This window comes from Cheilinus undulatus, linkage group 9 (assembly GCF_018320785.1).
Source record: "Cheilinus undulatus linkage group 9, ASM1832078v1, whole genome shotgun sequence".
Taxonomy (NCBI): Eukaryota; Metazoa; Chordata; class Actinopteri; order Labriformes; family Labridae; genus Cheilinus; species Cheilinus undulatus.
In genome coordinates, this window is record NC_054873.1 from 14,017,813 (window position 1) to 14,033,113 (window position 15,301).

The 15,301-nt window shown below is 39.6% G+C and overlaps 1 protein-coding gene across 4 annotated transcripts in view; it reads right to left on the bottom strand.

Moving 5' to 3' along the window:
- The window catches only part of lrrk2 (leucine-rich repeat kinase 2), a 59,338-nt gene that overhangs the window by 7,043 nt on the left and 36,994 nt on the right, over nucleotides 1-15,301 (bottom strand). For 3 of the 4 annotated variants that reach the window (XM_041795674.1, XM_041795675.1, XM_041795672.1), the window contains exons 21-45: nucleotides 15,115-15,230; nucleotides 14,348-14,420; nucleotides 12,450-12,646; nucleotides 12,109-12,359; nucleotides 10,729-10,877; nucleotides 10,224-10,317; nucleotides 9,951-10,137; nucleotides 9,500-9,681; nucleotides 9,119-9,342; nucleotides 7,767-7,894; nucleotides 6,672-6,890; nucleotides 6,385-6,586; nucleotides 5,993-6,081; nucleotides 5,377-5,564; nucleotides 5,105-5,259; nucleotides 4,838-4,984; nucleotides 3,862-4,053; nucleotides 3,571-3,717; nucleotides 3,253-3,365; nucleotides 2,741-2,931; nucleotides 2,379-2,539; nucleotides 2,032-2,202; nucleotides 1,637-1,737; nucleotides 932-1,144; nucleotides 520-713 (exon numbers count right to left, since the gene is read on the bottom strand). In XM_041795674.1, coding sequence (XP_041651608.1) covers nucleotides 520-713; nucleotides 932-1,144; nucleotides 1,637-1,737; nucleotides 2,032-2,202; nucleotides 2,379-2,539; nucleotides 2,741-2,931; nucleotides 3,253-3,365; nucleotides 3,571-3,717; nucleotides 3,862-4,053; nucleotides 4,838-4,984; nucleotides 5,105-5,259; nucleotides 5,377-5,564; nucleotides 5,993-6,081; nucleotides 6,385-6,586; nucleotides 6,672-6,890; nucleotides 7,767-7,894; nucleotides 9,119-9,342; nucleotides 9,500-9,681; nucleotides 9,951-10,137; nucleotides 10,224-10,317; nucleotides 10,729-10,877; nucleotides 12,109-12,359; nucleotides 12,450-12,646; nucleotides 14,348-14,420; nucleotides 15,115-15,230 — 4,084 coding nt within the window. The remainder of the gene's footprint in view (nucleotides 1-519; nucleotides 714-931; nucleotides 1,145-1,636; nucleotides 1,738-2,031; nucleotides 2,203-2,378; nucleotides 2,540-2,740; nucleotides 2,932-3,252; nucleotides 3,366-3,570; nucleotides 3,718-3,861; nucleotides 4,054-4,837; nucleotides 4,985-5,104; nucleotides 5,260-5,376; nucleotides 5,565-5,992; nucleotides 6,082-6,384; nucleotides 6,587-6,671; nucleotides 6,891-7,766; nucleotides 7,895-9,118; nucleotides 9,343-9,499; nucleotides 9,682-9,950; nucleotides 10,138-10,223; nucleotides 10,318-10,728; nucleotides 10,878-12,108; nucleotides 12,360-12,449; nucleotides 12,647-14,347; nucleotides 14,421-15,114; nucleotides 15,231-15,301) is intronic. The other variant, XM_041795673.1, reaches the window with a different exon arrangement.

Sequence of the window (15,301 nt, forward strand, 5' to 3'; positions counted from 1 at the left end):
TGAAATAATCAATTCATAAAAATAACTAAATAAATAAACAACATGGATAAATTGAAGAAACTACTATGTATTTGGGAGATTTAGGAGATAATCACGAGAGACCATTTTTAACATTTTTCCTCCAAGCAAGCTGTCTTCTCATCAACAGCTTGTGATGATAAAGGCCGCTCACTTACAAGGTGGCAAAATCTGTCCAGACCAGCAGGTGCTCAAAACCTCAAAAACTCATAGTAGGAGAGGATGACCTCTGATTTACAATATCTTCCAGCACCTCTGTCAAAAGTTATTCTTGAAAAGTCATCTAAAAACTATTTATTGATCTTGATTTCCTGAAGATAAATACGGCTCTCAAGAATTAATCCAGGTGTTTTTTACCCATGCCTTTTTCTGCTTTGGGGGAAAAAAATCCACACAGTAAAGAAGAAGTCTTAAAAGCACATAACAGTGAACTTCATGAGTTCCATCTGCAGAGGTGTTCAAAGCATCATGACTGATTTCAGTGTTTTTAGAGAAACTTACTTGCGCCGAGGGTGCACATGGAAGTACAGAGATGTGACAGCATCTGTGACACTCTGCAGGTGGTGCCATGTAGATATGTCCTGAGTGCTGATCACCACCAAGGAGCCAGACTGGGTGCCTGCAACCAGCCAATCACAGGTCTCGTGTGGGATTTGGACGGTCACAAGACACAAGACAGGGCTGCTGTTGACCTCCTGTAGGAGCAAGAGAACCACCTTGTTAAGATGATGCATGAAAATTGCAATTACACACAAAAAGTTGGCCATTTGGTTTGAAAAATATGAGGAAAATTGTTTTTTATATACAGTGCTATTGACAAGCTGGCTACAAGCTCCTCTGGTATCTTTTGTTGCAGCTGGTAACTGAAAATAAAACAGAACCAAACATGAGGTGCTATAAGTGCTGCTGGTACCTGTGTGGTGACTATGTTGGTGTCCAGGTCCACAGCAGTGATGGAGCCGAGTCTCCGGGCACTGCTGCCTCCACCCAGCCAGGCTCTGTTGCCGTTTGATGGGCTGTCACTGCTGTCAGAGCTCACCGTGAAGCACTCAGCGTTGAACGCATGAGGAACCACCAGCTCCCTCATCAGGCACAGCATCTCCCCTGAATTCAGCCTGTCAAACACCTGCACACATCACAGAAGACCCATATTTTTTACTGGTGAATGGGTGTTACAGTCTAGAAGTTTTTTGCTCCGCTTTAGCTTGAATTTCCTTCTTCAGCTTACTCAGTAAAAACGAAGACACCACTATCCCGTACACCAGTAGTTTAGCCTCAGCATCCACCATCTTATTATTATTAAGAGATTGTGACTCACATTTCTGAACCCTTTAGACCACTTAAGTTTAACTGATGAAAAAGTTTCAGTTTGGACCTTTACTGTTGGAAAAAGTGAGAAATCTGTCATGGGCTCGTCACCTATCCTAAATGTACTTGTTACAATGGCCAGTGTAAAATGAATTATAATATTTCTGCTTAGGAGTTAGGTAAATTCTAGACTTCTTGCCCAATCTCCCTTTTTCAGGAACACATTTGTGACCCACTGAAAACCGGTCTGCCACTGGCCCTGACTCACCGGTTTAGAACCAGCGCTCCAAACAAAGTTCTAGGACCTAACCTGAGCAGACGTGGGTCGATTCTGAGGGTTTTCTCTCAAACAGTCCTTCATCAGAGCCTGGAAGCCTGGCCAGGGAGAGCAACCGTAGTGTTTCACTGGATCTGTGTGCAACATTACCAAAAACAAACAGGTGAATGTTAAATACTAGCTGTTTTCTGTCAATCATTTTCATAAATTCCTGCTGCGATTGTACTTGTTTTTTATACTTTATTTTTAATAATTATCGCTGCTCTTTTCTGTTATCGTTGTTTTTAAGATTCTCTTCAACTCTTTGTTTAATAGATGTCTTGTTATAAAGGCTCTGTATGTTAAGAGTGATGATGACATTACAATGAATTTATGATTTTCAACTAAGAGTAAAAAAATTAATTCAGAATGTAAATCTTAATGATTACCTGGTAGTTTTCCCTGCACAGCAACCTCGTCAAACTCACTGGGGAACTTCATGCCATCGGAGATTCGTTCACCACAGGTCAGAAGGTCGTAGAGAAGAAGGCCGAACGAAAACACATCAGCCTGCTGGTTATAGATCACATTACCCCGGGCGACCTCTGGTGCTCGAAACCCTGCAAGACATACAGTAATATCTTCATTTTCTTTAGGCCATGCTGTTATGTGCATTGCATTACAGAGAAACATTAGGATTGGGCTATAAAGAGATGAGACATGTAACAAGGAAATAAACTTCAGGTGTTATACAGATATAAAAGATCTGAGAAGGTTTAAGAGAACCTATACTCACCTGGTGTTCCCTCTGAGCTCCTTACTCCCATGCTGCAGCAGTACTGAGCGATGCCATAGTCTGTAATCTTTGCAATGATCTCAGAGTCGGTTTTCAGGTTGAACAGAAGAACGTTGTGAGGCTTTAGATCGCGATAGATGATCATGACTGAGTGGAGGTATCTGATGATAAAAGATTAAACAAAGACTGACTAATCTTCATATTCTACGCTGCAGAGTTGCCATATTTTTATCTGAATTTTGAGATGATGACGATGCACAACACATAATGTGAATCAACAAAAGACTCTCGGCACACTTTCTAAAACGTGTTGTCAAACTCCTAGCAAAAGGTAAAATGTAAACTATCATCCCTGACTCTACCTGAGTCCGTCGGCCACTTGTAGGGCAATTCTATGCTGCAGCTTTTGGTTGAGGCTGCCGTTCTCGTGTTCAAACAGCGAGTCCAAAGAGCCTCTCAGAGCCAGCTCCATCACCAGGACCTGAGGCGCTGAGCCTGCTGCCAGAAGACCTACCAGGCTGGGGTGACGGAGACGACCTAACACCGCCAACTCCTAGAGAGATATGGAGAGTGAGAAGATGGGAGATGGTACCTAGAATAATCATCACCTCTGTTTCTTTTTAAAAATAACTAAATTATCATAGTATTGTCTAACAACATGACAAATCATATCAGGAAATCATCATACATGCATATTTCAATTAAATAATGTATTCATGGGCGCAGCATTCGATTAATGTATGCAAGCATGTAATGTGATCTGTATCACCATTTTAAAATGGAAATAATGATTAAGAGACACTTTTCAAGTTCTGTCCAGGATCCATAAACCAAATTAATCTTGTTGTCTCTGATATTTATTTTTCAGCATTACCTGTCTGAGGAGTCTATAGATGTAAAGCTCTGATGCATGCTTGTTGAATATTTTTACAGCAACTTCTTCATTTTTGTAGAAACCTCGATAGACGGTTCCAAAACCACCATCCCCTGTAAACAGAAATATATCTAATTTATCAGTGTGATCCCTTACATATTAGCAATGCATCATAAAAAAGGTGTTTTTATAGCAAAGACAAGCATGATGTAAAGGCAAACACAAATGAGGAAGCAATTCAGACTTTCATCTTTTATGTGTAATAAAACAAAAAGCAAAAGCAAGTTTTGTATCTGCATGTGGAAATAACAGGCGTACCCAGTCTGTTCTCTTTAGAGCCGTCCACATGCAGCTCTTCACCGTCCAGTATTGTTCCTGCAGGCTGATCACTCAGCACCAAGTCAGGAGCGATCTGAGAGATGGGAAGTGTGCAGCGGGGATCCTCCGGATTAAATAACAGAAAATCTATGACAAACAACAAAATCAACAATAAAAGAGTTAGATGAATGGGTCTATGTAGATGGAATGAATACAATTATAATTCATATGGTTAGAAAAGGAACATGTCACCTAACATATCAGGATATTTGCTCAGATGGTGGTATTTACCATTGTCAAAGTAGGGGAATAGGTCCTCAAGCAGAATCTTTCTCCACTCCTGACCGTCCTCAAAGCTGTAGAGAGCCCATTTCTTCAGCAGAGCCTCACCGTTGCCATGCATATCCATGTTCAGCAGGCCAGGAAACCACTCCTCCAGGAGAGAGTCGATATGATCAACAACCTGACCAAGCAGCACCCGGCCTGAAGAGCAGAGACAACAAATCATCAAAACATGCCAGGATGACTGGATTTTTAAAGTCTTGGGTATCAAAAACCTGTGCAAGTTGAAAACATAATACATAAGTTTCTTGCTTAAAAATGTTGCTAAGGTTTTCCTTATGTTTATGGTGGCCACATACAGCATAAATTTTCAGCATGTAGGGTGCTAAGGATTCTTCACAAGGTCTGTTGTGCCACAACCCAGGGCTAGAGAGAGGGAAGGGCGGCCGTAGTCAAGCTTGGCACATCAGTCGCTCAGCAGCCAAGGCCAAGTTCAACCGCATTTCTTCTGTCTGGACCTTTTCCTGCCTATTGATATGCCCAGAGACCACCAACATTTTTCAGGCCCTGGAACATCCACAGCTGTGACAATCCTTCACGCACAATGGTGCCCTCAGGTGGCTTACTACCAACATGGCTACATTGCACGCCTTAGTGCAGCCTTGAGTTTTGGACCCAAACATGCCTTAAACTTAAGCACAGTGCTGTGTTTTTGTTAGAAAACTAGGAGAAATGTATCAAAATGGTACCCCATTGTACGTATTTTTATTTTAAAAAAGCTTAGAATGGAAAAGCTTCATAGTTCTTGTTCCCTACAACTTCCTATCATTTTATCAGAGTAGTAACACAGTGTAAAACTTTCTTTGAACCCAAAGGATCACTACGTGACGTCACAATTCTACAATAATATCCAGTTTAAAAAAAATCTTGAAATCTTGAAGTGACATTTATAATTTGATTAATAAACAGATGAAAGTAGCTGCACCTTTGCGTGAACATGGCACAGTTATTCGGACAAAGCTGGAGGGATTCTGTTCCTCTGAAGCCGCCTCCACCAGACAGTACGCCTCCGGGGACCAGCTCAAGTACACGCCTCTCCTCCAGTAGATCCTGTTTGGTCTTAGCACTTTTTCTAAAATTTACATCAAATAATTTAAGTTAATCAGTGGCCTCTGACTTTAAATCTACAGTATATCTACTAAAATGAAGCCCTGTTGTAACACATAATCTATGTGCTATATATTTAATTCACCTCTTCCGCAAAGCAGATAAGAGGAAAACTCCAGCAGGCGGCTGATCTGACGAGACCAGTAATCCATGGGGAAATACGGCATCTCATAAAGACGTACAATCACCTCAGAGTTCTCACAGTGGGGCAAATCTATCATGGGTCTGTGCTTGGACAAGCTGTAAAAGACAAAGATGAAAAGTTTGTGATGTTTTTATTCATCTGATCTCCATACATTAGTACAATCCAAAAAATATTACAGTAAGAATACTAGTAGCAGCTAATTTAAATCTTACCTGCTGGGTATCAGCAGCTGGTCATCACCGAAGGGTAGAGCGATCTGAAACTTCTCCAGTAGTTTGAAAAAATGCTTCAGGTGGATCTTGGGGAAAAATTTGGTCTCAGATAGGAACTTCTCCACCACTGAGCGCTGAATGATTCCCTTTGGATGCTCCCAGATACCACAGCTCTTTGAAGTGAGTTTCTGAACAGGCAAGAGACACATGAGTCAGTGCAACATCAGACAACTTCGCTTACCATTCTGTATCTTTACATGAGTGTTAATAAAGGGGTTTCATGATGCCTAAGGTTAGAGGGTTTTCATGTCTGTCTGAATCTCTGAATCAAGAATTAGCCATTTACTAAAGCAGAAGTATCGTTGAGAATTTCCCATGATTTGACAAATTCATTCAAGTAGCAACTGCTTGTGCATAAAAAGCAATATCTGAGCATGTACAATGCATGAAAGCCAAGCTGCAAAAGTCAATCAAATAATCTCCCTGGGTTGCAGTCACATTTATTTAGGCAGTTTTTGCTCTACATCTGTTTGGATTTACTTCCTTACTTTATTTTGAACAGAGGTATTCAAAACAGATAATGTGCGATTGTCTCTGAGTGTTCAAAATAGGTTACCTGGGAGATGATATTACACAGCCATTGTGGGTCGATAAAGTAAAGGTCTTGGAGTTGAAGTGCAGGATCGTCAAAGTGCAGCAAAACTCCTACAGTGATGGAAGAGAAAGCATCGAGACTTGGTCAGATAAAGTGTACTTAGAACATCAAGTTAATCTTGAATTTGATGCTTGGCTTTAAAAAAGGCAAAAAGAGTCATTTTGGAGTCATTCTGTCCTTTAAATGCTACATGTACCATAGCGTAATTCAATAAGTAGAGTACAGCTGTGACTGAAGACTTTATATTTAATTAACACACATCAAAGATGTCCATTTAGGGTTAACAGGATTCCTAGGACTGTGTAGAACTGATATGGATTTCCTTTAAAGCGTTCCTGAAAAGAGAGACTGACCTGCTTCACTGAGGAAGTGGACGGCGTGTGGCAGCTCAGCCTCCTCCAGCTGCAGCTGACTCTCCTGAATGAGCTGCATGATCTCCTGATGCCTGAGAACAGGGAACTCTGGAGGAACCCTGGTTCTCTCCAGGAGAACCCGACGCTCCAGCTCCACATAGCTGTCAGGAACCAGCTGACCCATGACCGGCTGACCCTGGATCTGTGAAAGAAAGAGGAAACTAAGTTATGACAACAGAAGGAGAAGTGAAAAATGAAATGTTAAATCTGTTGTTTCTGTCCTTTACTTTGAAGCTGGTGACCTCTCTGGCGATGGTCTTGCGAAGTTTGTTTAGGGAGTCTGAGTCCTCACAGACGGAGACCATGTGGTAGTCTCTGATGGTTGGGAAGCCCTGATGGCTCAGCAGCTCCTCTCTGATCTTTGTGAGGCAGGCTTGAAGCTGCAGCTCGTCGCTCACATCTGTGTGGGTTCCCACCAGGATGACTGGAGACAGAGGAGCTACTGCCTGAAAAAAGTTATTATAAAGAAAATTTATAAGCTGGTAAAACAATCTACAAGTGTATGATTAAATTGAGCTTAGTTTGGGGATTTTTTTATCATCAAAACTTGACACAAACTTGTATTATTATGCGTAAAATGAAGGACTTACTACAATGGAGACTGGACAAACGTTCACCTTTAAGGTGCATTAATTCCCAGAGTATTCAGTATATATTGTGATAAATGTTTGCTGTAACACACCAAATGACAGCTCGCCTAAAATAAACAAACCATTATTATGGTTGTAAATATACAACCCCAGTTCCAATAAAGTTGGGACGCTGTGTAACAACTGTGATTTGCAAATAAATTTTCAGTGGAGGAAAGCACAGAGATGATACTAAATGCTCAAACTGATAAACTTTTTTTTTAAATAAAAATTTTAAAAAAATCTGAAATTGATGTCTTAAACAAGTTCTAAAAAAGTTGATACACAGACATGGAAAGACTGGGAAAGTTGTGGATTCTCAGAAACCAGCTCAAAATATAATTGAAGATGAGCTTCAGGATCAATCAAAAGCTGATGCTGGGGCACAGATGGAATAGCAATTAGGTCCTGCCCCGTGTAAGCGGGTGACCTGGGTCAAATCTGGCCTGCAGCTTCTTTCCCGCATGTCTTACTCCCACTCTCTCATCCCCATTCTGACTCTATCCACTGTCGTCCTCTCTAAATAAAGGCATAAAAAGCCCCCAAAAATGACAAAAAACAAAAACAAAAAAGTTGATAGTTTGATTGCTTTGAGATGTTTTATGAATTACAAAACTTATAAACAAATGACCTTAGGTGGTTATGACACAAACAAATCTTAATAGAATAAAGCCTTTGCATGCGACCACGTACTTTGATGTTGAAGAGCCAGGGTTTGAGGGCGTCCACCTCGCTGGCTCCTTTGCTGAGGTTGTAAACCACCAAGTACAGAGCTCTGGAAGTCAGAAAGTGAGGGTGAGAGCCGCTGAACTCCTCTCCACCTGTGGGACACAGAAGCAGAGAGTCGAGAGTGAGTCACTAAGGTTACATCTGAAATGTGTGATGAACATAAACTATCACCTCACAACATTAACGTCTTTAGCAAGTTATGCATCTTGTTTGAATTCTCTAAGAATAATCAGCCTTTGTGAAGTTTATACTGATTTACAGTGCACTGAATTTTTCCATTATGAAGAGTCTGGATAAAAAACTAGGCAAAAATTTAGAGATGGTGATGTGAAATTAACTTATCCTTATCTAACTTCTCTGTGAAAAGAGAAACCCAACATGAAGAGTAGTAAGTAATAAAGCTACATGGAAATCTGCGAAGTGCTCAACACCTATGCTCTTTTCTGCAAACATGCTTTTGTCTTTGTTTAGGCTTCTGTGAGGACCTTTCAGTCTGTGTGGATTTTGGCAACCCAGTGGACAAAGTTGTATCTTATTTCCTTGCTGATCTTGCCCTAAGCATACATAGTTTGTGTTTTTAAACAAAAAAGTCCCATCCTACTTCCTTTTAAAAGTCAAACTTATGATTCACTTTGAATCCTTACCATGGGAAATATACAGGCTGTTTCAGTAGGATACAACAATCCCAGGGAAGCAGTTTTGGATGTTGAAAATGACTGTTTTTAAAGCACAATATTCATTTAAAATAGTGCAAACTTATCTAAAGAAGGATTCTTCCTATGTTTTTTTTTTTTGTTTTTAAATCTTGCATGGGTTATTTACTAGCCTTGGCCTGATGACTTTGACCTGAAGACCTCAATCTCACAGTGCTAAATGTAACTTACATTCCATTCACAATAAGCAATAAACAGAATTTATATTACATGATGCCTACTTGTAAAAAAAAAACAATGGAACTAGTTGCAGCTGTAGCTGCTGCTGAGTAAATGCTGACGACTAGTGGTAAAATTTGGTACAGCAGATTAGCCTTAAGATTGGCTCAATATTAAACCAGTTTGAGAATATGCAAAACGTAACCTGTACCAGGAGAACAAAATAACCTGTTCATCCTTCTAATAGAATTCAGAATGCATCAAGGTTTTTTTGTCATACTAAAAGAGTGTTTTTCTTCCTGACATTCATATCTGGACTCAACATCTGACAATGGGCTGCACTGATGCAATCTAGACAATACCTGGCTGATTTTGTGTCATCTGAGCTGCTCTTTACTTGGCGATTGTACCTTATACAGAATCAAAAAGTCACTGATATCAAACCTGAGAAGTCCCAGACGTTTAGCACCATTTTCTTCTTGTCCCGTTCCCTGATGGTCCAGTCCCTGACATCAATGCCAACAGCGGTCACCTTTGAGTTTACTTGGGAGCGCTTAAGCTTCATCATCTGCTGGATCAAGGTGGTTTTACCACTCCCTGCATTCCCCACAACGATGAGCTTCATCCTGTAGTACGGGACAGCTTTCTTCAGACGCTGCTGCAAGAACCTGGCAGCAAAGGTTAAGGAGAAAAAAAAAAAGAAAATTATTCTGCCTTTTTTTCTGTTGCATTTTACTGTTTCAAACCATTCAGAAGCTGTGATGTTTGACCAAATAGATGGTAATAAAATGCACATTTTACTTGCAAAAACCACCAGACACTGACCTGACAATGTCTTTGGTCTTGTTGCCGATAAGTTTGAGGTCCAGCTGGAGTTTAAGGCCATCCAGTGGCAGGTCCCATAGCCGGCTCAGTTTTCCCATCTCATCAGGGAAAGAGCGCAGGTTTGTGTTACGACTCACATCCAGGGAGGTCAGGCCTTCTAACAGGCCGATCTGTGGAGGGATCTAAAAAGAGGCGATACAGCCATGAAGGAAATCAGTGTTGTGGCATTTACACCAGGAAACACTCTTCATCCACAGCTTCATTGGTTTGATCTAGGATTGGGCAACATTTCTAGTTTTTGAGATGTTTTCCTATATTTTTAAATTAGGTACACGCTAAGACAGTATATGTTATATAAATATAGTTTATGCTGATGTTGATTCACCCACGCAAAAAGTAGATACCAGGTCTATTCTCAGTAGAAAGACTGTTTACAGTTGCTGCTCTTTACCTCAGTGAGTTTGTTGTCACTCAGGTGAAGTTTCTCCAGTCTGGCCCACCTGTAGATCGGTCCGCTCAGATCCAGAGCCGTGATACAGTTCTGACTGAACATAAGCTCTCTGAGGTTGCATGATTCCCATAAACCCGGACCGGGCAGAGCAGCAATGTTGTTTGTTCTCATATCAACTGACCGCAAGCTGGACAAACATAAGAATGAGTCATCAATAACTGAAAAAGAAGAAAAAATGCACCAAAAATATACCTGTGGCAGAATCTAACTCACTTTGGTAGATTCAGTATCGCCTCTGGAACGTCAGTGAAGTTGTTGTTTGCCAGTTTTAGTGTTGTGATCTTGGATGGTAGATTTGACAGAGAACCTGCAGAGGAGAGGAAGTGGAGATGATCTTTTTCTGCTGGTCTGACAAAAAAATAACAAACTGACAGAACCAGGGGTTGTCTGTGTAAGCACTTTGGGGTACACCACCAAGCAGGTTCAACATACCCAGAACTTCTATGAGAAATCTGGCTTGACAAGCTTTATGATCCAGCAAGTCACAGTGGGTAGATCTTATTAACAATGGCTATGTTGCTGAGAACTGATCATTGAAATTAAACCTGTTCCTTTAAAATATAACACTGTTTTACATGACACCTGCATGTATTATAAAGAGAAGGCACATGAGGACTGATTTTCACATAAGTGCATTGTAACTTCTTACTGTTGAGATGCTGGTTACTCCTTACTGATTGACTTGGATATAATATCTATTTGAAGATAAGGTGCTCACAGATTTTGTTCATAGAGGCGCTGAAAGTTTCCAGTTTGGGGCAGCCTGTCAGGAAGTCGGGTGAAATATTCTCCACGCTGTTCTTGCTCACATCCAACAGCTTGATCTCCAACAGACACAGAGGTGAACTCAGCTCAGTTATACTGTTACTAAACAGAGAAAGAAGACAATAACTGGTTACTTTCAACAATCAAACAAAATAATTGCTGATAATGTTTTAAAGGAAGAGTCTGGGAGTCTTGATTAGACAAGCAAAAAGGTGTAAGAGCAGAGAAGTGACTGACAAAATAGTAGAGTGATAAAAAAGATGTGAAAACAAATGCACATTATTATGAATTCAATAAAAAAATACTAAAACAGTGGGTGATATGAAAGATATAACTAAATCTGAATCAGTTTTTTTTTTTTTGAAACACAGATCTGATTTTTCATCATACTTTGAACAACACAAGTCACACTGAAATCAGATCTTTTCAAATCAGATTCAGGCTGCTTTCTTATGTGAATCTACTGAAGAGAATGGAGGGGTTTTATACAAATCACACATTGAAAAGGAATTTAAACAAAGCCACAAAAAAAAAAACTGACTGGAGCAAAGACAAAGAAAGAGAAAAAAAATCCTAACCTTGGTTTCCTGTAGAGAATTTGAAAATGACTACAAAGTGTTGTTCTATGTCACAGGTACCATATTTACCTTTTTACCTCTGTTGTTTTTATCTGTTTGACGCATTGGTTTGGTTGAGCTGTAGGAGTTATCAGTTCTTAGATTACAACCGCGGTGAACCAACACCAGCAACATATCCGGACATTATTTACCACCTTGTGGTATAAAAAAAATCAAACATTTTCCCTGTTGATTTATCATTCATATTATGCATTAAGTGCACATTGATGGTGGGGCTTTCTGGTAAGTTTCCTAATTGAATAAGAATCTATTTTGACAGCTAATTTCTGAGTAAAATTACTTCCTACAATTCAGATTGACAGAATAATATCTCAGCACTGATTGGCTACACTTACAAACAACAGAAGTATTTATGGCAATCATTCATGTGTTGCTCCATGTTATGAAATAACCCTGAATCACTGGAATTTCTTCTATGCGATCATGTTTAAATTAATTTTAGGATTTCATTATTTTCCACATTTCTAAAATAAATGCCCTTAAGGTTATTTGTCTTTTTGTTGTTTTTATATAAAACAGCACATCAAAACCACCAAAAGGGCCTTAAAGAGAGTGCATGCGTTCAAGTTTTTCTCACTAAAATATCATTGGAAATTCTCAGAAAGAAAAAATAACACAGGTACACTCTACTATTATTGCAGCCATGCTGATACCAAACTTTCTCTCCTAATTTTTAAACCAGCAGTTGTGCCTACCCTTCCATAAACAGCTCTTCCAGGTGACTCATGACCTGGCCCAGATCATGAGGAAATGTGGTGATTTTGTTGAAGGACAAATTGAGCTGCCGCAGTGATGGACAGCTGACAGCAGGGTCAAAGTTCAGAAGGGGTCCGACACAGTTACGGGAGACGTTCAGCATACTCAGGGAAAGCAGAGACAGAAGCTCCACCGGCAGCGACCGGAGCTGATTTCCCTGCAGGTCCAGTCGAGTAAGACTCTTCAAACTCTAAATGAAAATTACAAACAAAAAAACTTGAGTGTATGAGTCCCCTTAAACTTTTAATTTGGTTATTCCAAAAAGATTGAAAAAAAATACCGTGCAGAGAGCTGAGGGAAACTCTAACAGGTTGTTGTGGCTTAGATCCAGGCGGAGGAGATGGCCCAGCTGCTGCTGGACAAAGCCGTCATCCATCAGACAGGATAGAGAGTCCAGCTCGTTACCAGACAGATCCAGCAGGCGGATCCTCTCCCTCTCTTTAGGCAGAGCAGCAGAGTTCTCAACAGATCCAAGCACTTAAGGAGACATCATGAGATTAATTTATTCTAACAATAACAAATTAATCTCAAAAATAGAAGAGGGGATAATACATACATGAGGCAAGATATTACCGGAGCAAGACTGTCTTTACCTCCATTAACCTATATGCATTATAACTTCAACAACCAGTACACAAGGACTTTTCAGAATATGTTTTAATTTCTTATTCGGGTTATACAAGTAGCACATGTCTGACTTTACTACTCAGTTTGATACCTCTGAATCACACACCAAAACATAATGTAAAATAAGTGACTGCATAAATATTCACCCCTTTCAAATGAGTATTTAGTAGATGCAGGTTTGGCTGCTATCACAGCACTGACTCTGTGTGGATAGGTCTCCATCAGGCTTTCACATCTGGACATTGCAATTTTACTCCATTCTTCTTTGCAAAACTGCCCAAGCTTTGTCAGAGATTGGGTGTGAACAGCTCTTGCAAGACCAGCTAGAACATTCACGTAGTTGTCTTTAAACCATTTCTGTGTAGCTTTCGCTGTATATTTCAGGTCGTTGTCCTGCTGGATGATAAATCTTCCTCCCAAGCCGTAGTTCTTTTGCAGACTGAATAAGATTGTCCTCCAAGACTTCCCTTTACTTTGCCACATTTATTTTACCCTCTACTTTTACGAGCCTTGCAGGGCTTGCTGCTGAGAAGCATCCCAACAGCATGATGCTGACAACACCTTGCTTCACATGGTGAGTTTGTGGTGATGTGCAGAGTTTGGTGTTAAACATAGCGTCTTGTCTGATGGCCAAAAAGCACCATTTTGGTCACATCAGACTTTCGCCCACTTAAACATGGAATGTCCTACATGCCTTTTGGGAAACTCTAGTTGAAATTTAATGAGTCTTCTTAAGTTGCTTGGAGTGTTCTTTTGTCTTCATGGTGTAATGGTATCCAGGAATACTGATTATCCAGCGACTGGACCTTCCAGACACAGGTGTCTTTATACTGCAGTCACTTGAGACACATTCACTGCACTCAGGTGATCCCTATTTCACTAATTGTGAGACCACTAGCAGCAGCTGGCTGGACCTCTGTTAAATGAGGTCAATCACTTTAAAGGGGGCGACTATAATGCAATCACTTAATTTACCTTGTGCATTTTTATTCAATTGACTTTACTTAGTAGTAACCAGTGTTCACTTTAACATTAAAGAGGGTTGCTTTGTATTTTTCTTTATCAGTTATTAATTATTTCTTATGCTAATGTTAGTTGCTTGTATAACTTGTATAAAGGCAATGTCACACTTGTGGGAGCTGCGTACAGCAGTCATTTCACTATTGATGGCACTCAGTCTGTGACTGCATACATTTGACTGAATCCCAGCAGTGCTCTTATTCAGTACAACACCACTCCCTCTCGTTACATAATTTCTTAAAATCGTGCTAAGAATTTGTTTGTGAAATGTCACATTGGTATGCATTTTATATATATCTTTAATATTTATCACTGCAAAGACAGTATAAACACATATGAAGGCATGTTTTTAATATGTGCTGTGTATTGTTATGCTTGTGCTTACTTCTTTTTTAAGCGTTTTAGCTCCTGTGTTTGTTACATTAACTTAATTTTCAAAAGGGGTCAAGTTGCTGTCTTTTTATTATGCCTCTATATTGGCATAAAATAAAGTATCCTAAAAATATACATGTATATCTCTCAATTTCTTACCTTTTTGGTTTGAGCCTATTCTTCCATTTCTCCGGTGAAGAGGCTCACTGTGGTCCATCTCTGTTAGACCACTCTAGACGGAGAGAAAGAAAAAGACACAAGAAAGAAAACTGTACTAAGACAAAAATGGTGTGCATTTTGTAGTGAATGACAATTCTATCACTAAATAAATGTTTAGTTTAGTTTATTTATTTATTAAGGGACAGTGTGTAATGACATTGATCATTCATACAAAGTAAATGAAAACATGGTTGCACCAGATTTGGTGAGTCACTAATTTCCATCTGTTGTCCCACATAAAACCTACACAAAACATACATAAAAGTCCCAAAAACAAGGGCAGACACCTAACAAGACCACAGCTGAGATGCAAAGTACAAAAAATACATGAGTGATCATTATAGAGGACGTTAATAAGTCCTACTATGTACAAATTGAATAAAGGTAAGAAAGTAGTCTAAAATTTTCACATACGTATTTTAAAGGCTAAGCCCAAACATACCAGATAAATAAAACCATAAATAGACCATTATCATAAAATGACCAAGATAAAGTAGCAGCAATACAGAAATACAGGAAGGCAATAGATATATCACGACCATTACACATTAGCAACATTAAGTAGTGCCTAAAATGCGACACTGAAATAAAAGAGTAACCAAAATTCATCAGTAGCATGTTGAACAAAGAATATGTTAATTTTGGTTTTAAAAAGTACTAAAATTACTAGTGATTAAATTTCAGAGTGCTGATGATGACAGGTTTACCTCTGCACTGGCATGTCTGCGACGTCCATGCTTCCTTCTGAATGAACCTCCCCTTAACTCCTCTGATGAATTATTATGTGGCTTTGGAGACAGAACCCCAGACAGTGAATCACTTCCTACAAATAAAAATCACATACGGAAAGAGGTGAGGACACGATTATTAGAAAATAATCTTTATTGAGAGAGT